The 23,600-nt window shown below is 41.9% G+C and overlaps 1 protein-coding gene across 13 annotated transcripts in view; it reads right to left on the reverse strand.

Annotated features, from left to right (window-relative positions):
* FAM13C (family with sequence similarity 13 member C) overlaps positions 1 to 23,600 on the reverse strand; it is a 136,315-nt gene that overhangs the window by 46,916 nt on the left and 65,799 nt on the right. For all 13 annotated transcript variants that reach the window (XM_069571657.1, XM_069571659.1, XM_069571655.1 and 10 more), the window contains one exon: positions 9,880 to 9,937. In XM_069571657.1, coding sequence (XP_069427758.1) covers positions 9,880 to 9,937 — 58 coding nt within the window. The remainder of the gene's footprint in view (positions 1 to 9,879; positions 9,938 to 23,600) is intronic.

The following is a 23,600-nucleotide window of genomic DNA, read 5'->3' on the forward strand; positions in this document are numbered from 1 at the left end:
CAGACAGGAGGAATTTTAATGGGACAGGGAAGAAGAGAGTGCCCAATGAAACAGGAGAGAGAAGATGAAGGTCTCGTGGGACAAGAAGACATCCAAGGAGAAAGGAAAGCGTGAACTGCTGGAATTGAGGACCAGGGGGCAGACTGGAAGAAGCTGCATGCCAACGGCCATCAGCTCTGCCCCGTCCCTACCCCGCACTGACCCCTGACCTGGGGACTGCCTGCTACTGTTCCTGCTTCTCAGCACAGGGAAAGTGTGGGGACGTGGACGCCCTGCATGGGACAGCCCCTGATGACCAGAGGATCCAGACAGGAGTGGCCTCCCCCGGGAGCGATCCGTGCCGCCGTCACACACGCGTCTCTCCAGGGGCAGGAAGGAGACACGCGGTCCCATCAGGGCTGAGCCCCGCAGAGCTGCCTCTGAGAAGCTGCCACTGCGTATGCAAGGGCCACACCGCCTGCAGCTGCACCAGTGCGCGCGCAGCTCCCAGGCTCTGGCAGCTCTCAAGGCACAGAGAGCTGCGCTGGGCTCCAGAGCCTGAAACTGATGTCAGCCCCTTCCTCATGGGCCCCAGTCTGGAGAGACGGCTAATACACAAACGGACAAATAAAACAATGATGCCAGTTATTACTGTCACAGTTATGGCGATGAGGGGGAGAAGCCACAGGCCAGGCCTGGGGACAGAGTGAGTAAGCCACTGTTTCTCCAATTCAGCCTGACTCGTGACCTTTTATGCAGGAACAGGCTTTAGCCCTAGAGGAGAATGACAGGCAGTCAACCCCGTCAGGCTGAGTGTGACCTCCATCTGGTCCTTCTCGCGCTCTGGGGCTTCTCTGTCAGGCTGTCCCCAGCCCATCCCTCAAGGCTTGCCTGCCAGGGGTTTTCCAGGTTTACATCCAAAGTGTTGCTGAATGGGTCACTAGGATCTCCAGGAAAACTGAACAAAGGCTGATGGATCCTCTGAAGAACAATGACTACCTCTGCTTCCCAGTTCTCCCATTTGGTCACCAAAGAAACCAGAGAGACGAGCGTGAAGCCTAGGTGTGGTTTTCTACAAGCTAATTTTTCTCTTTCACACAATGGAAAATATGTGACTTGTTTTAGAAAATACTCTACTCATTTTCTTTCCTCTACAATTACCGGGTCTCACTTTAGTTGGGTTGGAATGGGGAACACCCACACAGGCTGGATGGTGAAACACTATTTTCGGATGCCTTTGTCTACAACTCACCAGTTGCAGAAAAAGGATAGCTTACTTTTAACTCCCATGAAGAGGCTTAGTGACCCTCGCCCATCCCTTTATCTATCCAAGAACTCGACATAGATTGTCTATAGCAAGATCAAACTGGAAATCTGCTCAAAACTGAGGTCACAATGGGGCCCCTGAACATCTCCATTCTACTGAGCACTCTTGTTCCCTGAGCTTCCAGGTTTTCTGTGTATGCGCCCTCACCACACACACACACACACACACACACACACACACACGCGCGCGCGCACATATGCCACCCTTCTTTCTATTTGCTCCCTGCCCCGACTTCCCCAGGCCTACTTCAGCTGTAATTCCTTCACAGTCAAATTCCCATCAAATCTTAAACCAGCTCTGATTACCTTTATCCAAACAGGGGCCTCCAATGTCTCTTTTAACACCTTGCATTTTTCCCTCCCAATACTCCCTAGAATATGGAATTTTATTTCTTTCTCTACTGTTTACTGGCTCTTCGCAGCTCCAGAAGGGCTGGAAGCATGCCGCCACTGTTCACTGCTGAAGCCCGCACAGGGAGCAAAACAGGAGCCAACCATTAGAGAGACTGCCACTGTAGACGGTCTCTTGTTTGCCTGGACGCTTTACATAGTGCTTGGGAAGCCCTTCTGAGAATTCCATTTCAAGCCTCCTTGCTGCCTTGGTTCAGAAATTTTAAAATGCTCACGATCACTGGGGAGTTTGTTAAAGATGTGTTCTCCCGGGCAGTGACAGACTCAGATTCTGCGGTCTGCAGCAGGGGCGCTGAGATGCAGGAGGTCCAAGGTCCAGACTCTGAGAAACACTGCCCTATTCCCTCGGGACCTGACCCACTCTAAATGCTGCCCTGGTCGCCTGCTTAGCTCTAGCTGTCCCAGGAACAGTATTTTTTTCCCTCAGTGTCCTACGCTACCCAACAGAGACTCAGTATAGGAGAAGCAGCCATCCACTCCAAGCAGTCCTCTGTTGAGAAGAGGATCCAGGTCCTATTCTGATAATAGAAGCACATCTTTGTAAAACAAGGACAATCTTGCCACCACACACGAAAACCCAAACCAAATTTTTTTCCAGCCAGATGACCTGATTTCAGCTGAGGAAGAGGGAGTCCTGTACCTAGTTACACCTCTTTGTGATATCATTATGTTCACTTTACTAAGTGAACAATAAAAACAAGATATTTAGGAGAGACCAATACAGTTCTATGAACTCATATTTTAATTCAAAATTCTGAGCTTTTCTAGAGAATGAGACATGAACAACTCATGGAATGGACTTTAGTAGTTTCTCTTTGTAATTTCTAGCACAAAGGCACAGGCATTAAGACAGACAGCTGCCCTAACAAGCCTTTTTTTTTTTCCCAGAACATCAATTATATATCCCTTCGGCTGGAGTCCACAAATCTAGTCCATGTTGTAGTCCCTATGATTACTTCTCTGTGGCTACTTAAGTTCTAGTCTTTTTTAAGCTCTGAAAAATATTCGGCTTAAAAACTAAATTCAGTAGGATGCGTGCACAGTACAGGGACCACTGGGGCTTTTAACCCCAAATTTACCTTTGTTCCTTCTCTGTCTGTAGGAAAATCATCCAATCAGCTTGGCCCATGGGCACTTAATTCTTTTCTGAGGCTACCTTAACTCCTTAGGAATTACTAAAACTCAATGAATATTAGAAATCAATAACCACCCCACTGTAAATTATAAAATCACTTGCCATAAGAAATAAGTTACCAACCCATGTCTTTAAAGACACTGGAAACCATTAGCCATTTCCTCAAATACTAGTATCTCGTTAGAAAACAAGAACATTAAGCTTTTACCTGCCTTAAAATCTGAGTTTTATAGCCCTAGGAAAGCCAACAATATCCTAAAAAGGGAAAAGATACCAATGCTAGCAAGACCAGAGTCTAGGATACTAAGTTGACGTGTGTCCTTCTAAATCCTTGAAAAGCAGAGATGACAAAGTTCCCTTTCTGCTGCAGCCCCCACACCCCATAGCAGTCCAGACCCACAGCTGGGTACACATTCGCTTCTCAATAAAAACTGTTGAAAGAACTACTCCTTAGAAAAAATATCCCCAAAGTTAAAGCTTTCAGGCAAAATTTTGGTCTTAAGATGAGCAGAAATATTTTTCTTTAATCTGTCAGGGGCTACTGAGGAGTGGACTATATCATAAAACTTGTCAACTTTATATTTTGCCAAATAGAAATGGGAAAATAGATAGTTGTATAGATAGACAGATGGATATAGACAGATGGATAGATGGGTAGACCAACAGACAGACAGAGAGATACAGATAGGGATAGACACAAGATGAAATTTTTAAGAACAATCTCTAATGACAGAGGTGTTCATCAACTTTAGCTTTACAGAACACTACTACATTGTTCTTATATTTCTCCTTTAGCTACAAAGCAAAGAAAGTGCCACACAGGCTGACACCTGGGAGGCATGAATCAGACACAGTCCTTTCCAGCCGCGGGTGAGAGAACAAGAAACTAGCAGCATGAGGTCGGGTAAACGTAAAAGCGAGAAAGGAGAGAGGACAGAGACGCCATGCCGAAGGAAGGGGCAAAGGCTGGCAGGACAAAGTTGCGTGGAGTGTGGGCAATGGCGAGGCTAAAGGCAAACACAGGTGGGCCAGTTACGGAGAGTCCGGCTACAACCTCTCTGCTCAGCCCAACACCCCCGGAGCCTCTCCAGCTTAATCCCCAGACAGGGGAGCGGCTAGCATGGCTTCTACCTTTTCTCCCAATGTCACACTAAGGATTCCCCTGAGGGTCATGACTACAAACCTGGTTCCCCTGGAAACTAGAAATCAGGCTGGAGAGTTGCCTCTGAAGGAGGGGGCAAAGTAAACCAGGCATGCAACAATTCAGAGTTTCTTTGCTGGGCAGTTCATCCCACTGGGAAAGAAAACCAGGGTTCACACCATGACAATGTTGACTGCGGGATGTCCTTGTTGACACTGACAAGAAAAGTGGCTAAAATTAATGAATCACAGGGCACCATTCCTGCTGAGAAAGAAATGCTAGTTGGGAAGCAAGGTCACTTCATCTCACCCATGAAACCATACCAGGAATAAAGCTAAATGGCACCCCACGGTGGTGTCATACAGGCAGATGACTTTGGATATCAGGCTTCCAGAGACCAATATTATGCATCCCAGCATCCATTTACCCATCTTCTGATCCCAGGTGGGAAAACGTGCCCATCTCTAGCCAATCAGCTTATTTCAAACTGCAAGGTCACAGTGATTGGTTCAAGAATGGGCTACAGGTCCCAAGTCAGATAAATGAGACTCAAGGTCCCAAGTCAGATAAATGAGACTCAAGTATGAGACTTTACAGAGTAGAAAGGACTTTATTTTCATTTCTTATAAGCAGAATTTTAAAGATGGTCCCCAAGATTCCTGTGCACTGGTTATGCAATCAAACACTAATTTAGATGCTATGTTGAAGAGATTTTGCAGATATAATCGAAGTCCTAACTCAGGTGACCAAGGGTACAGAGATTGCTTCAGTGGGCCTGATCCAATCAGGGTGAGCCTTTTAAAAGCAGAGGGCTTTTTTTTAGCTGGTAGATTATAACATCAGAGATTTGGAGGACAGAAGGATATGGTGCTGCAGGCTCAAAGATGTAGAGGCCAAGGTGAAAAGGAATGCAGGCAGCCTTTAGAAAGAAGCTGAGAGCTACTCCCAGATGCTGACCAGCAAGGAAATGGGGTCTACAGTCCTACAAGCTCAAGGAAGTAAATTCAGGCAATGACCTGAATGAGCATGAACATGGACTCATCGTCAGAACCTCCAGATAAGAATCTATCATGGCCAATGCCATGATTTCAGTTTTGTGAGACCTTGAGCAGAGTCTAATGGAGTCTATCCAAGTTTATTATCTGCACAACTGTGAGCTAATAAAAGAGAGAAGCTACTAAGCTTCTGGCAATTTGTTACACGGTAATAGAAAACTAATATACACTGGGATTACTAGCTGTAAGAATAACATATCCTCAGAGAGGGGTCAAACTAAACATAAAGTCGATACAGAAAAGTAGAGTTGAAATGGAAAGATGCTGTCTACTTGACAAGCCTTTAATCCCTGGATCTAGCCAAGAGTGGAATCTATCCTGATAGTAAAGTTCCAGGTGTGTGAATCAATAAAATCCTGTTGTTTATGAAAGCCAGCTTGAATTGACTTTCAGTCACAAGGAAACTAGGAAAAAAAAAAAACAAAAAAACTATCAGTCAATTCTGATCTAAAGGCCCAACCATGTAGACTGGGTTTGTATCTCAATAGAAAAATACAGCTGCCTGGTCCTACAGAAAAAAATACCATTCAGCCAACTGAGGAGCATTAAGGACCTAAAGAAGCCTCTTGCTAGACAATTTCCTCAAAAATAAGACAGTTTTGAGGGAGAACCACATCTAAAACAAAATAGCAAGTAAGACCATCTAGAGGTCTAACAAGGCTTGATGGCAGAATGTATCTATATGCTAAACTATGGATGGTAATAAAAAGACAATCAAACCCTTCACATGGAGCCCCACACTTAGACATGTGCATATACAGTCAAAAAGGGGCACAATTTGCCTCATTCTATCTCTCATGGGAACCCACGACTAAATCCTGTAAGCACTAGGGGGGTAAAAAGCAGAAAGAGTGAGTGTTAAAACTGAAAGCACTCCTAGAGTTAACCCAATTCAAAGCTTGCCTCAATTTCACAAATGAAGAATGAAAAGAAGCTGATGTGATGATTTATGGTATGCAGTTTGGGAGTTGGAAAAGTAATATGAGGACCAAATAGGGGAAGTGTTCTCAGGGAAGGGGAGATCCATTAGTTTTCCTCATATATTGTAATTTTTTCTTAATTGAAACTGAAGCCAGTAGTGGGAACTACTAGGACATGGAGAGGGAAAACAGTATTTTTTCTCATTTTATCCTTCAAGCAACTTTTTGAACTATTGACTGCTTAATGATTATATGCTGCTAAGTCACTTCAGTCGTGTCCAACTCTACACGACCCCATAGACGGCAGCCCACCAGGCTCCCCCGTCCCTGGGATTCTCCAGGGCAAGAATACTGGAGTGGGTTGCCATTTCCTTCTCCAATGCATGAAAGTGAAAAGTCAAAGTGAAGTCGCTCAGTCGTGTCCGACTCTTAGTGACCCCATGGACTGCAGCCTACCAGGCTCCTCCGTCCATGGGATTTTCCAGGCAAGAGGACTGGAGTGGGGTGCCATCACCTTCTCCGAATGATTATATAGACAAGGGTAAACAAAACCAAGGATTATGGTGAATTAGACTTTGACAGATCTCAAGTCAAGAATATTTTCCAATCAAGATACAGGACACCACAACAAACAAAACCTTCTTATGTATTATACAGGCAGATAATTTCCAACCAGGATCCAGGGGACTCCAACAAATAAAATCTCCAGATGTCATACAGAGGCAGAGTCAGAAAGCTCAGGTCAATGCCAGAATGGACACAATCAGTTTTCCAGAAACCAGCTCCTACAGTATAGTCCCAGAGACACCGAAGCTCGTGGAGTGGAGAGGCAAATCCTATTGAGAGACACCTGGTCAAAAACTGGGAGCTTGAGAGTGGCAGAAGAAAAGTGAGGCTGGCAGGAATTAAATGTATACTCATCCCAGTGAAAATGAGAAGTGAGTTTCTCAGTTCACTGGGAAGCTATCAGGAATACACACACAGATGGATGCTTATAGGTAGCTACTTGACATCATGTATTACCTTACTGTACAGAGGAGAGCTCAGGTCAACTACTAGCTCTGGAATCAAACACAGCAGAGCCTCATCTGAGCAAGTGGAATTAAGAAGCTTAAGACGTAGTTATGAAATACCAGATGTGAACTTTGTAGAAAATACAGTAACACCTTAAATTTGTTATAACCAACAATTAAAACATTAGAGTCCACAAAAACATCTGGAAAATATTTGTGAACTATGCTTCTTACAAAGCTCAAGAAACACATTTTGGGGGGACTTCCCTGGTTGTCCAGTGGTTAAGACTTTGCCTTCCAATGCAACGGAGTACAGGTTCGATCCCTGGTTGGGGAACTAAGATCCCACGTGCCTTGAGGCCAAAAAACCAAAACACAAAACAGAATCAGTATTGTAACAAATTCAAGAAAGACTTAAGAAAAGAAACTCTTTTTTGTTTCTTTAGACTTACAAGTTAGAATGGAAGAGAGCAGATATGGAACTAGTGAGTTCTTTTAAAGAACTAGAAGGCTGTGTTTTGGAGAGGGTAGTATATAAACAAAAGGGTCAAAGAGCAAAGAAGATGGTTAACACAACAAAACATTTTTCCTCATACTTCCACTCAGAGATGGAAGGAATACTCCTATAAAATATCAAATGTACAAAGAGACTGAAAAATAGTTCTTTTAAAAAATTACAACTAGTTGCAATTGATCATGAGTCAAAAACTAGAAACAACCATACAATGGGTTACAGCAAGGAGAATCAAAGTTAAAACTACACACCAAACATATATGAATCACGCACATACTACTGAGTAAATGAAACCAGACACAAAAGAGTACATACAGTCCATGTATATACAGTACATACAGTTCAAAAAACAAGCAAGCAAACAAAAGACAAAACAAATCTACTTAAGTCCAGAGAATAGTTATCGTTCTAGGGGAAGAGCGATTGGAAAGAATTAAATAAGGGTGCCTGGGATGCTAACAATGTTCTGTTACTTGACGCTGGTTACACACTTTGTGAGTATTCATCCAGCTGTACACTTACAATATGGACACTTTTCTATATGTATTTTCTATCTGCATTAAAAATACTAAAGTAGTATCTCCCACCTGTATTCCATAAGACTATGTTGCCAAAAGAAATATTATTATGGGTTTCTTCCATAAGAGAGTTTGGCAGTCTCTAAGGTTAGGAAAAGCTAGGGAAGATCATGTTTACCACATTCCCATTCTGTAGGATGTCTCCATCCATGAGTTTGAATGAGTCAGTTCTCCTGGCATGGCTTTGGACCATGAGCAGCTTCTGTTCAAGTTTCCTCAGTGTGTGCTCCTCTGGTTTCCTTCAGCCCCTCAATCATAATCACAGCATGATCTGCACATATGATTTACTCCCTTACTGGAACAGTTGCACTTGAGCACACACTGTTATCAAGTCTGGATCAGCAGCACCAGCTTTCTCATGCAGGAGCCCACATTTACAATATGGCGCTGACTGCTCTTTCAGAGGCCTGTCTTCATTCAGCACTCTTGTACCCGTGTAATCTCAGGGCAGTGAACTGGCACATTTCACGTAATGTGCAAATACAATATAGTGAAGGAATACAGAAAAGCAGATTTTCATATAGAGCTTTGTGCAACTGTGATCTGAGAACTGCTCAAGTAGTCTTAGCAATCTCATGGGACTCCAGCTCACAAATCAGAGTTTTTTCCCATAAACTTGAAACCTATCACAAGTTGACTCTTACAATCACTTCATCTTTCTATTCACTTATGTCAAGACAAATAGGTGCTTCTTTACAACTAGCATTTTGCTTAGTTCCCAATGGGGCAAACAGCTGTGTTCATTGATTCAAGCTCTTGCCTCTTCTCCCTCAAACTTTTTTTTCCACTCTTCTTACCACAAGTGAGATTGTGGAATCTGAAGCCTGTAACTATGCACAAAAGAATAACAAGCAGGATCCTTAGGACACTGTCCACAACTTCAGTAATTTATTTAACTGGGTTTAATCAGGAACCCAGTTTACCTTTAGTTATTCATTTATGCCAGGTTCAACAGTTTAAAGAAAAATATAATCACCTAAGTTCAATTAATTGTCTTTTTTTTTGGAGACAGAGGAGAGATGGCACCAAATGACAAACAATTTGCCTAAAGCCCATCATTTCTCTTCTTGGCTTATGAACATCAAGTCTCTACATTCTTTTTTGACATGATCCTAAGCAGATATAACACCCACTTTTCCTTAATTATACAATGGGACAAGAGAAATTAGAGTATTCCAAACCAATGACTAAAGCAAATGCATTCATAAAAAAAGGAACCCTAATTACATTATAGTGATTTCCAATGGGAGAATTAAATTACATATTTCAAAGAAAACCTAGAACAAACATTAACACTGTGATGTCCAGTTCAGTGGGAAACCACCTGAATTGGGAAATATGGCCTCAATGTACCAAATTTATTAGAAGACCACTTTGCAACACCAAGCTGTATCATGCTCTGAGGAAAAATAGTAAGCAAGATCATATTTGAGACTGAAAACGGGATTAGAAAAAGCAGGAGGGGAAGATAAAATAAAATTAAGAGAAAATTTTATAAATGTTAACTCTCACAGCCATAGTACAATCCTGAAGCAAAGTTGGAAGAAGTGTAATGAAATAACTGCTGGCCTTGGTTTTGGTCCAAGACACAGTGATTAGTCTTGCAAATAACATTTTAAATATATTTGCTCCAGAGCAAGGGGAAACAACACCCAAAGCACTGCAAGAAAAATAAGCTCTTATTCTCTCTTAAGAGCGAGAATATTTAAAGTTTTAACCAGGATAAATTTCTAGTACTAGGAAAAAGAATAATACTTTTCATGATTGGCTAATTCACATTCATAAAAACCACAGTGAGTGCACCTACCTCATGGAAGTCCTGCTGAGTTTCATCTTTTGGCCAAATGGCAGCCCTCTGTTCTATTCTGTAAGATACAAAGAAAAAGTATTGCCACTTAAAAGAAGCCTTTCAACAACGCACATTTGTTGCAGATTTGGCCACATTCCTGTTAAAAACCCTCAGTGGTGTCCCATTGCCTGAAGAACAAAATCCAGACTCCTTATAATGATCTGTAACACTCACCTCCTGCCACACTCACCTTGTCCCCTAACCTCCAGCCTCTAGCCTTTCATTTCTTGAACACAGAGTGCTGGTTCCTTGTTCAAATCTTCACACTTGCTTTCCCCCTAGATTTTCACAAAGCTGACTCTGCCTAGCACGAACCATCAACTCGGCTCCGGTGTCACCTCCCAATGAGGCCCTCCTGATCTCTCTAACCAAACTATTCCTCCCCTTCAGTCTTTAACACACTGCTTTTGGATTTTCCTCATAGGGCTTCTCACTACCTAAAGTTATGCTGCTTATTTGCATTTCCACATTAAAATGTAAGCTCCAAGAAATCAGTGACTGTCCGTTTTATACACTGCTGAGTCCTCCAAACCCAGTGCAAATGCAGTATTTTTATGATCAAATGTGATCTGATACAGTTGTTACAGAAAGATACCATTTGTTCATTGAAGACAGCTTTTGGAAATTCACTCTATCACTTACTCAACAAAATAAATGCTATAGCAATTGCTGTGTAACACAGTAAAGCCAGGTTTTGCACTTCAGTTTCCAACTGAAGAAAAAAGACTTTAAGGCAAATCTACTCCGAATAAATGTTTTTAAGTTTAAAAACAAACAACAAAACTCCACTACTGGCAGATGTTTAGCTCCGAAACATGATTCATCAAGTGCTATGGTCCAATGGCATCTATTACATAACATTAAAGATTTTCTGCAGCAGTTTGCATGCTATTATATAATACATATATTTAATTATAGTTATTATCCTTATTAAAAGGCCTGCTATCTTAAGGAATAAAAGCCATAGTCAGCGTTGTCATTTACAAAAGGATTTATTTTAGGACAGAATTATTTACAATTACTATTCAGCTTTGGTTTGAGTTCTGAAGAAAGCATATATGTCCTCTGAATGGTCATCTAGATGAATGATTTCTGAAAGTAATGATGCACATTTAGAAATACCACAAGTCTAACATCTTCAAAATATTCTTAAGAACAAAAATTTTTTTCACTCCATGAGTATTGCTAACTGTGCAAACAATTTACTTCTAACGAGAAAAAGGAGGAGATGGTAAAACAGAATTTGATGGTCACACTGATGTTGACCATGTCTGCACAAATATCCCTCCTGGGTATGAGACAAGATTAAGGGTCCCAACTATGAATCCATGGAGAGATGGACCAGGTGAGACAAGAAAGTGAGGAAGAAAACGCTGGCACACCAATCCTCTGCCCGTCAGTTGCCTAAGACACAAACAGTGACTCCAAGGCTTCAGAAAATACACAGTAGCTTTTTCCTGCAAAATGGGAGAAACCCTCTTGGGGACAGGCATGAAGCTGGCTTATCCAAGAATATCTAAAATTCTGAATAGCTTATAACCTCTCTGTAACCTAAAGTGGTTCTCAAACTGTGTTTCTATGGAGTAATGGCAGCACCACCAGAAAGAAATGGAAGAGTTGTGTTCTCTAACGGAAGGAGTATTTATCAGTTCTCAGCCATGAATGTCTGCTCTGATGCCAGCAGATGGGGAAAAAATTACATGGGAGCAAACATTAATGGAAGAAAGCAGAAATAAGAGTTGGTTTAAAATATACAGTATATATTATTGAGATGCAGACAACAGCTACATGTAATACCTTCTCATAACCTTCCAAGAAAGCTACTTGTCATCTCCAGACAAACCCCCGATCAGGTTTGAGAACTGTGATCTAAACATCAAAGATGCTTTAGTAGTCATCTGAATGTCTCTTGCGTGACTTGGACAGTGCTCTGGAAATGAGACTCAAGGAACAGCCCTCTAGGCCTTTAGGAAACTTAGAGTCTAGTGGATTCTGAAGAAGAGAATAAAACTAATTAGAACCCAGCCTCGAGGCTTTCATAAATCAAGAAATGAGGACATGGGAGCTGATATTAGAATGGTGGAGAGGAGATGGGGAGGGAGAGACAGATGAAAGAAATATTTTCAAGGAGAACACCACCAAGAGGTCTTGGATGTATATTGAAAGTGCTGAATGAAAGAGATGGGGTAATAAGATAGAAAAATAGGTCATTTTGGAGGGGAGAGTGGGTGGCTTGCATGAACAAAGGCAATTCGTGAATTTTTACTTAGACAGTTGAAGCTTGAAGTAAGGATGAAATAGGGAAGTGAGAGTACCTGGGCAGGGCTCACCCAGCACAGGGCACTTGACAGTGTGTTCTGGAGAGCAAGGGCAGTGGTAGCAGTGAGGCATGGTGGTCCCAGGCTGTGCATCAGCTTCTCATGGTGTGGCCAGAGCCTAGCACGCTGCTGGCACATGGCACACACTCACTACATGCTTATGCATGGATAAAGGGAGGAAGAAACAGAAAGATCCAGACCCGAGAATGACTTCTGGATCTACCACTTAAACTTGGTGTGGGTACTCATGGGCAAGGTATTAACCTCTCTCACTCTCAGTTTCCTCATCTGTCAAGTGAAGATGATATCAGGTATGTCACAGGATAATTCAGGATGTGAAGGACAGTTCAGGAAAAATATTTATAGCAACTGGTAGGTGTATTAAATGTAACACATGCACTGTTTGATCAAATGTAAAAAACACAACAGAATTATAAATTATAATAATGAAATGGCATAATTAAAAATAATAATTGAAGCTTCGTGAGTAAATAAGCTGAAAGAGATAAAAGCTGAGTCATACTTATTCAGGGCCACTAGGCAGCTGTCTGGCAGCTAGGGCACAGAAGGAAGAACCATGAACAAAATACAGAAGGATCACTAAGGAGATAAGAAGCCAACAAGGACAACAATTTAAACAGTGAAGAAAAAAGAGGATACAAGAAAAAAGAGTATCAAGAAGTCTTACAGGAATAATACTCCTTTAAAAGAGGAATTTAAAAGAATGAAATAATGTCATTTGCAGCAATGTGGATGGACCTAGAGATTAGTAAAGTAAGTCAAAAAGACAAATACAATATGATAACTCTTTACGTGGAATTTAAAATATGAGAGAAACGAACACATCTACAAAACAGAAAAAACATCATAGATATAGAGAAAAGACCTGTAGTTGTCAGGGGTGGGGGTGGGGAGAGAGGGATTGGAAATTTGGGATTAGTAGATGCAAACTAATATATATAGGATGGATAAACAACAAGGTTCTACTGTTTAACATGGGGAACTGTGTTCAATAACCTGTGATAAACCACAAGGGAAAAGAATATAGAAAACAGTGTTTCTATATGTGTATCCCACTCTCTATGCTGTACAGCATAGTCCGTACTGGTCATAGCAAAATCCCTACTGCAACAACACGAGAGATGACTCTACCAGATGGTCAATACCATTCAGACTGATTATATTCTTTGCAGCCAAAGATGGAGAAGCTCTATACAGTCAGCAAAAACAAGACCAGGAGCTGAATGTGGCTCAGATCATGAACTGCTTATTGCCAAATTCAGACTTAAATTGAAGAAAGTAGGGAAAACGACTAGACCATTCAGGTATGACCTAAATCAAACCCCTTATGATTATACAGTAGAAGTGACAAACAGATTCAAGGGATTAGATCTGATAGAGGACCTAAAGAACTATGGAAGGAGGTTCGGAACACTGAACAGGAAACAATGATCAAAACCATCCCCAAGAAAAAGAAATGCGAAAAGGAAAAATGGTTGTCTGAGGGGGCCTTACAAACAGCTGAGAAAACAATGAGACGCAAAAGACAAAGGAGAAAAGGAAAGATACATACATCTGAATGCAGAGTTCCAAAGAATAGCAAGAAGAAAAGAAAGCCTTCTTAAGTGAACAATGCAAAAAATAGAAGAAAACAATAGAATGAGAAAGACTAGCGATCTCTTCAAGAATATCAGAGATATCAAGGGAACAATTCATGCAAAGATGGGTACAATAAAGGATATAAATGGTATGGACCTAACAGAAGCAGAAGATATTAAGAAGAGGTTGCAAGAATACACAGAACTATACAAAAAAGACCTTAACATTTTGGATAACCACAATGGTGTGATCACTCACCTAGATCAGACATCTTGGAATGTGAAGTCAATGGGCCTTAGGAAGCATTACTATGAACAAAGCTAGTGGAGGTGATGGAATTCCAGTTGAGCTGTTTCAAATCTTAAAAGATGTTGCTGTGGAAGTGTTCCACTCAATATGCCAGCAAATTTGGAAAACTCAGTAGTGGCCACAGGACTGGAAAAGGTCAGTTTTCATTCCAATCCCAAAGAAGGGCAATGCTAAAGAATGTTCAAACTATTGCACAATTATACTGATCTCACAGACTAGCAAAGTAATGCTCAAAATTCTCCAAGGTAGGCTTAAACAGTATGTGAACTGAGAAATTCAAGATGTACAAGCTGCATTTAGAAAAGCAGAGGAACCAGAGATCAAATTGCCAACATCTGCAGAGAATTCCAGAACAACATCTATTTCTGCTTCATTGACTAAGCTAAATCCTTTCACTGTGTGGATCACACCAAAGTGTGGGAAACTCTTAAACAGATGGGAATACCAGACCACCTCTCCTACCTCCTGAGAAATCTGTATGCGGGTCAAGAAGCAACAATTAGAACCAGACATGGAATAATGGACTGGTTCAAAATTGGGAAAGGAGTACATCAAGGCTTAATATTGTTACCTGGCTTATTTAACTTATATGCAGAGTACATTATACAAAATGCTGGACTGGATGAAGCATAAGATGGAATCAAGATTGCCAGGAGAAATATCAATAACTTCAGATATGCAGATGACACTACCTTTATGGCAGAAAGCGAAGAGGAAATAAAGAGCCTCTTGATGAAAGTCAAAGAGGAGAGGAAAAAAGTTGGCTTAAAACTCAATATTCAGAAAACTAAGAACATGGCATCCAGTCCCATCACTTCATGGCAAATAGATGGGGAAACAACGGACACAGTGTCAGACTTTATTTTCTTGGGCTCCAAAATCACTGCAAATGGTGACTGCAGCCACAAAATTAAAAGATGCTTGTTCCTTGGAAGAAATACCATGACAAACCTAGACAGCCTATTAAAAAGCAGAGACATCACTTTGCTGACAAAGGTCCTTATAGTCAAATCTATGGTTTTTCCAGTAGTCATGTAGATGTTACAGTTGGACCATAGGGAAGGCTGAGCACTGAAGAATTGATGCTTTTGAACTGTGGTGTTGGAGAAGACTCTTGAGAGTCCTTTGGACTGCAAGGATATCAAATTAGTCAATCTTGAAGAAAATCAACCCTGAATATTCATTGGAAGGACTGAAGCTGAAGCTGAAACTCCAATACTTTGGCCACCTGATGCACAGAACTGACTCATTGGAAAAGACCCTGATGCTGGGAAAGATTGAGGGCAGGGGGAGAAGGGGACAACAGAGGATGAGATGGTTGGATGGCATCACTGACTCAATGGACATAAGTTTGAGCAAACTCCAGGAGTTGGTGAAGGATAGGGAAACCTGGTATCGATGGGTTCGCAAAGATTTGGACATGGCTGAGCGGCTGAACAACAGCAATGCTATACAGGAGACATTAAACACAACACTGTAAATCAGCTATACTGCAACAAATTACAAAAGGAGTGAAAAGCCTAACAATTTCAGGGAAATACCAGGCACTGTACTTATATTATTTCATCTAATCCTCCCAGTAACCACAAGAGTTTAGCATTATTAGAGCTATGTGACCCAACAGGACACAGATAAGGCAATTAAATAATTTTTCCATTCACTAAACAATTATTAAACACCAAATTATGGCAAGTATTACTACTGCAGGTGTTGGGAATAAAGCAGTGAATTAACAAGTTTCTGTGTCAATGCAACTTACATGCTCACAGAAGCAGAGAACCTAAAGAAGTAAACCAGGGATCTGTGACGCACCAGATGCTGAATATTACTGAGAAAGAGCAAGCAAGGCAGCGAGGACAGGGTGTGCAGGAGGACTGCCCAAGCTCACGCTGCCAGGAAATCTCCAAGTCATCCAGAGATAATGAAAATGAAGGCGGAGAAATAAAGAGGCCAGTGGATCAGAAGAGATAAAGGTCACGGCAGATGAGGAAACAGAAATGGAAGCGTCTCACTAGAGATATTTAACAACGAAAAGAGAAGAACCGGAACAGAAGCTAGGTATCTCAAATTCCCTTTTTCTTAAGACCTTTAAAGGAAGTGCTTGAAGCAGGTACAATCCTGCCAGCTCCAACACAGCCCTGCCCTCTAGTCCAGCCCCAGGGAGTGGGAAACTGCAGTCTGGACTCTTCAGAGTCTGATATGGCTCTCAGCACTGATGCCCCCAGTCCCCATCGCCCCCAACCCCAATAGCCCCATCACCACTACACCATCACCACCACCAACACCGCCATCGCCACCACGATGACCACTGCTATGATACAAGTCAAAACACCTTCTGGAGGAACATAAAACAGCTGCGTGCTGATTTTAAAAGGGTATTTTCCTGGGCTGTGTGACTACAAAACTGTGGCCAGCCTGTGGAAGTGCAACTTGTCTACAATCTGTTGATGTTCCCTCACTCCTAGGACCCTAAAGCCTGTGCTGAGTCAGCCTGCAGGGTCATCCTGCAGTGACCATCTCCTGGCAGGCAGACTGAAATTCAAAACAGCTAAGTGAACCAAGCATTAAGATGTTTTTCTTGGCTGATGGATAATGTCAAACCCGAAATGTGATAATTTGTGAAGAAGCAGTATTTTAGCATAGCATGTTAGACTTATATCAACTTTCTGTAATTAAATTAGCAGACAAAAATGTTCCCTATCTCAGTAAAAAAGCTTCCTCATCTATCCAAATCGCTGGTGGAAGACACCTGAGAGTCATCTGACGCTCTCCTCTCCCTCAAGTCCAAAGGCCAAGCCAACCCCAAGTCCTTCAGTTTCTCGCCCCAAATCACGTTTACATCAGACCTCTCTGCTCCCCCCGCCACTACCCAGGCCACGTCACCATCATCTGCCTCCTGGGCCACCTTCCTGCTCTTACTACTTCTCCTCCACCTTCTCCAAACCAATGCCCACATGGCAACCTTGTCGCTAACTTTCTGCACACTTACAGATCAAATATTTCAAACACCCTGTGACATCCTGAAGGAGTGGCATCCATACACTTCTTCAAACCTGACTCATGCCGATCTCCTCCTCCACGCTTCTCTCCACCTCAGGCCATCATATGTGCTGCCCATGTCCGCAACACTCTTCCCTCTCCTCTTCCTCTCCTAGTAACTCACGCAACCTCTAGATACCAGGTGCCGATCAGGTCTCCCTTTCACGGGGCTCACTGTATTCTGGTCTCTCACATCTGCCATGTAGCACATCTCAGTCCCTAACTGTGTATCTGTCTAATTATTTAATTGTCTCTTTCTCAGGATGGGAAGTTCCAAGGGACAGGGATTCTATGAGGCTTGTTTAATGTTTTATGTTTACAGCTAATCTTGGCATTTGGTACATAGTAGGCACTCACCGGTTTGCTATTAAAGGATTAGTTCCAGGGCTATGAGTGGCTGCCAATTCCGGTATATTCCTCAGTGTGTGAAATGATTAGGATAAAACTCACCCTCTCTCCTCCACCTGTAGCAGGAGGGGCTGACTCTTATCCCCACGAGCAGACACATTTTTTGCTGAGGAGACCTGCTACAGATGAACAAGTGACTTTCTAACACACGTTTAGAAAATCTGGACAGAAAGTAAAAGCAGAGCATGAGACACACTTTTCAGAGTCCTTCATAAAGAATTAGAACCCGAAAACTAAACAGTGCCTACCACGGGTCACGTCTTAAAACTCAAGATATTCCACTGCCTTGGATGAGCCTCTGTATCAGAAAACAACACAGGATACGCTAATGTATACCCGGATGACTGTCTGCGGGCTGGATGGCTGCTGTTTCCTGAAACTCCTCTGAAAACAAAAGGTGTATCCCAAGAGGACACCCCTCTGAGCACAATATTCATTATATACAAACAATCACTCCATATACAGACACGGACAAGATGCCAAGAAATTCCAGTAATATTATTAGAAACAAAAACAACCTCCAATACCACCAAGTAAGAAGTTCCTTTCCCTGTGGGGTGTAGGCTGTATTAAAGACAGTCTCTCACTGGTTTTTATCGAATTTCCATGATGAAGGACTGAGATCAAATATTGCACAGCCAACTCCAAAGAGAAAGAAACCAAAGGACAGAGTTCAAAATGATGTTCAAAGAGATAGCTGATGAGAAACAGAACTCTAAGTTGAGAGCTATCTGTACACTCACTCCCCCTACCCCATGTATCTCCGTGTCCAGGCCAATGAACTCCCACAGAGACGACATGGGTGTCGGGACTGATCCCCAGGAACAAGCCCTCTGGGAACTGGGACCTAAGCCTATCTCCCATCTTGTACTTCTCTGAAGACTAGAATCAATCACTGTTAATAAGAAGAGATTCCTGGCCCCAGACTCACTGAGTCAGGATTTCCCAAGGCATGCACTGGGAATATGAAATTAACAAGCACTCCAGGGCAACCCCAAATGGGAAACATTGCCCTGAAGGTTCAGATCATCCACCTGGGAAGAGACCAGTGGCTGAAGGATGCAGGTGAGGGACTTCGGGGGGTACAGGAGTGGCCCAGTGTTTCTGGATGGGCCTCCCAGGGGACACGGTCCAGAAGAAGGAAGAGCTAAGTCCCTGGAGATGCTCTGAGAAACTCCAAATAAAAGGCGGGACAGGCACCTCAGCTGAGTGGGCTGGAATAGAGCCCAGAAATAGCCAGAAAACACACTGATGCCTGGAGAATAATCGTGCAGTGAGACAGGCTCACAGTGTTGGACCTGGGAGAGGGAAGGAGGCTGAGTCTGGGATAGGGGCGCCAGCAGGTCCAGAGGTCCCAATAAAGCATGATTATTCATCACGCTGAGAGGACCCCCTGGTCTGATGAGTGGGACACAAAGCTCCCCGCCTCCACCATCTCACATGTCCACTCACTCAGGACAGGGTGATCAGATACCCAGTCTCGGGCAGGCAGTGCTCAGCCCAAGGGGCAGAGTGCTCTAGCAGATGCTTCCATTCCACAGACAGCTCTGCTCACTCTCATGAACCCCCTCAAGCCCCAGCCTAGTCTCTTCAGTTTTCTGCCTCAACTTTCAGAGGGACATTACTGTCATGTAATTGCTTTTTCCTCAAGTACAACTATATTATGAACACGTGCCCACATAAGTAAAGGCTCCAGTAAAACATGGTTTTAAGCACCAATCATGAAGACAGGCATTTCTTAAGCAGGCAGTGGTAGGCCCTCTAGGGAGCATTTAGGAAACTGAGGGTTATTTGTGATGCGCATAGAGGTTGGGCTCCCCACTGAATTCTGTGAGCTGGAGGCACTGCCTTGACAGGCATCGGGCAGCCTCACACAACAAAGAATTCCCCACCCACGAACCACTTCCAAACGTCTTCTGGGAATGTGAGGGCCAAGGGCACTTGGCCTTTGCACAGTCTTAACTAGAAAATGATGAGAGGGGCTTCCCTGGTGCTCTAGTGGTTAAAAATCCACCTTTCAGTGCAAGGGACACCAGTTCAATCCCTGGTCTGAGAAGATTCCACATGCTGCAGGAAACCTAAAGGCCTGTGCTCCAACTACTGAAGCCCGCACGCCCTGGAGCCCACGCTCTGCACCAAGAGAAGCCAGCACAGCTAGAAGCCCAGGCACCACAGCAAGAGAGTAGCGCCCACTCACCGCATCTGGAGAAAGCGCACGGGAGCAAAGACACAGCACAGCCAAAAGATTTAGTTAAAACAATAGTGGGTGAGACAGAAGTATCTAGAACACACAGTGTGGAGAGGGGATTGGACCCAACTGTCTCAAGTGTGTCACTCAGGACCACTATTCTACGATTCAAACATATAAAGAAATCCAGCCATGTGACTTTCTATCAAGTTCTCTCAGAGGGATCAATTATCTATTATATTCCTATCTTTTTCCATGATCATATAATTGAAAATTTTACATTCTAATTTTGGTTTGGTTAACCGTTTCAAATCCTAAACCTAGAGAACTTTTACCCTTAAGTATAAGCCAAGGAAGGAGAAGGAAATGGCAACCCATTCCAGTATTCTTGCCTAGAGAATCCTGTGGATGGAGGAGCCAGGTGGGCTGCTGTCCATTGGGTCGCAAAGAGTTGGACACGACTGAAGCGACTTAGCATGCATGCACTGGAGAAGGAGATAGCAACCTACTCCAGTGTTCTTGCCTTAATTCCAGGGACAGAGGAGCCAGGTGGGCTGCTGGCTATGGGGTTGCACAGAGTTGGACAAGACTAAAGCAACTTGGCAGCAACAGCAGCATAAACCAAGGAAACTATAATGGATGTACATAGAAATATTTTTCAATGATTTTTACTACAGAAATGTCTACAGATAAAAATCCTAGAAGTTACCAAAATATCAAATAATTTGGAGTTAGTTAAATCAATGATGGTATATCCATAGAATAGCTATTTCCAGCTATGGAATATCCATAGAATAGCTTTCCATAGACTAGCTAATATTTTAGAATATTTCATGATATAGAAAAATACAGAATTAAGTGGGACAAACAAGTTACACAAAAATGGGTCTCTAAGATTTCATATATATGACGAAATTTCACATATATTTCATATATATATAAATATATAAACTCTATCAAAAATGTTTTTATCTAGTATTGATACAGGATAAAAGAAAAATAGAAGGGGTTGGTGGGAGCCCTATGTGTCATTATATATGATGTGTGTGTGTGTGTGTGTGTGATATTTAGCATAAGTCCTGAAAAGGAATAATCCTGTTGATAATATGAACAGAGGCACTGGAGTAGCCATTGCCTCATTGGGAAGATGAAGAGTAAGAAGAACAGCTTCATTCCCATGGCCTCAGGAACACTGACTACTTAAACAGCTAGTCAACGTTCTAAATTAGATTTAAGTTTAAACCCACACTGTCACCTATAATCATTACTGAAATTTCTCTCTTAAATCAATTCCAAGTTAGGGCAAGAAGTTTCCCAAGGTGTTGAAACATTAAGGACAAAGTTTTTTGCTCCATCTCCTAGAAATATTATTTCAAACATAGGGCCATAAAGAGACTAAAGTCTGTAAAATAAGTTTCTTATAGAAAATCATACATTAAGGTATTCATTATAGAAAATTAAATTTGTTCAACTTAGCCGTAAATGAACTCAGCAGCCTTGTGATAATTAACCCATTGCTCTATTAGTTTCTGTATAAAGATTGGATAGTCAGAATACTTTCCAGTCTATTCTGTGGGGTTTGCTTAAAATAAGTATTACTTCTCTAACAGATTCAAACTCTGCTGCATTGGGAAGGCCCTTTCACACACACACATCATTCTTTTTCATGCCCAAATTAAAACAAAGGCAAGAACATTAAAACGTATACTACAGCAGTAGCAGAGGTTATATCTGGATGGTATACAATTATAAGGAATTTTTATTTCCTTGGAATTTACTGTATTTCTTAATAAAACCATGTGTCACTTACTTTTATTATTTTTTAATGAAAAATGAGTTTCCCTTTTATCTTTATCCTAATCATTGTCCAGCCAACATGATAACATTTTATTGAGTGATCAAGGGCAGAATACTTCAAAAAAAAAATAAAATGAAGAAGGAAAAGAGGGTTTCATTTCCAGAATAATCAAGTGTGGGCTCTTTTTCAATCAACACTAAGGATTTGGTGTGGGATTCTTTTGTGCGTGGTCTACAGCAGGGAGGATAAATTATTTTTATCTGTGGCTGCAAGAGCTTTATTATTAAGCTAAAGTCTTTCCATGTCTAATCCTTTAAACATCCGGGGTGTTGACAATTTTCAGGCTTGAGGCAAATGGGGCTTTAGAAATCACCTGACTGAAACATGAATTAGGGGAGAGGGTGGTCACCTTATAGACAAGAGGTAAAACCTGCATTTCTTTTAAGTTTATGTTTTTGAAGTAGAGGTGACTTACAATGTTGTGTTAATTTCTTTTGTACAGCAAAGTGATTAAGTTATACATATATATATATATATATATATATATATATATATATACGTTCCCTTCACATTCTTTTCCATCATATCGTAAGATGTTGAATATAGTTTGCTGTGCCATACAGTAGGACCTTGTTGTTTATCTATTCTATATAAAAGTTTTCATGTATGCATGCCATGTGCTCAGTCTAGACTCCACAACTCCTGTCCATGGAGTTTTCTAGGCAAAAATACTGGAGTGGGCTGCTGTTTCCTCCTCCAGGGGATCTCCCTGGCCCAGGGATTGAATCTGCATCTCTTGTGTCTTCTGATGCACGTGGATTCTTTACCCACTGAGCTGCTGGGGAAATCTGGGGTATAATAGTTTACATCTGTTAACCCAAAATTGTGGAAGGAAAGTTATGACAAACCCGGAGAGCATATTAAAAAGCAGAGACATCACTTTGCCAAAAAAGGTCCATATAGTCAAAGCTATGGTTTTTCTAGTAGTCATATATGGATGGATGTGAGAGTTTGATCATAAAGAAGGCTGAGAGCCAAGAATTGATGCTTTCAAATTGTGATGTCAGAGAAGACTCTTGAGAGTCCCTTGGACTGCAAGGAGGTCAAGCCAACCAATCCTAAAGGAAATCAACCCTGAATATTCATTGGAATGACTGATGCTGAAGCTGAAGCTCCAGTAATCGGGCCTTCTGATGCAAAGAGCTGACTCATTGGAAAAGATTCTGATGCTGGTAAAGACTGAAGGCAAAAGGGGGCAACAGAAGATGAGATGGTTAGATAACATCTCTGACTCAGTGGACATAAACCTGAGCAAACTCTGGGAGAGGACAGAGGAGCCTGGAGTGCTACAGTCCATGAGGTTGCAAAGTCTTGGACATGACTTAGCGAGTGAACAACAACCCCAAACTCCCAATCCATCCCCTTTCACCTCCCCCTTGGCAACCACAAGTCTGTATTCTATATTAGTATGTTTTGGTTTCACAGATAAGTTCCTTTGTGTCATATTTTAGATTCCATATATAAGTGACACCATATGGTATTTAAGACCCTGAATTTCTTAATTTCCATTCCACCAGCGTTCTTCTGCATCCATGGGGTGGAGGCAGGATAGGGGCTGAGGAGAACCCTCACTACATGACTGCCATTCTATGCAGTATAAGCAAAAAGGGCTATTTTTAGAATCCATGATTACCCAACTATGTACCAGACTCTCAAAATTCTGTCGACAAGTTAATTTTTAAAAAATCTCTATCATATCCCTTTAAAAAATGAAAAATAAATTCTAAAAACACGCTAACAAGAAGAGCACACTGATAATACACAGATCTCTGCTCTAGTACAGTCTTAAAAGGCACATTTTATGTTCTTTACTGTTAAAAAACTCTGGGTGCTCATTCCCTTACTCATTCTTTCTCCTTTTAGCAGAGCCCATTTAGACTCTGCCTACTTCTACAAAAAAACATTTGAACAAGAAACAAGTAGCTATTAGAACACACACAAGTTGTCTATCTCAAAAACA

The sequence above is a fragment of the Ovis canadensis genome, chromosome 25, assembly GCF_042477335.2.
Source record: "Ovis canadensis isolate MfBH-ARS-UI-01 breed Bighorn chromosome 25, ARS-UI_OviCan_v2, whole genome shotgun sequence".
Classification (NCBI taxonomy): domain Eukaryota; kingdom Metazoa; phylum Chordata; class Mammalia; order Artiodactyla; family Bovidae; genus Ovis; species Ovis canadensis.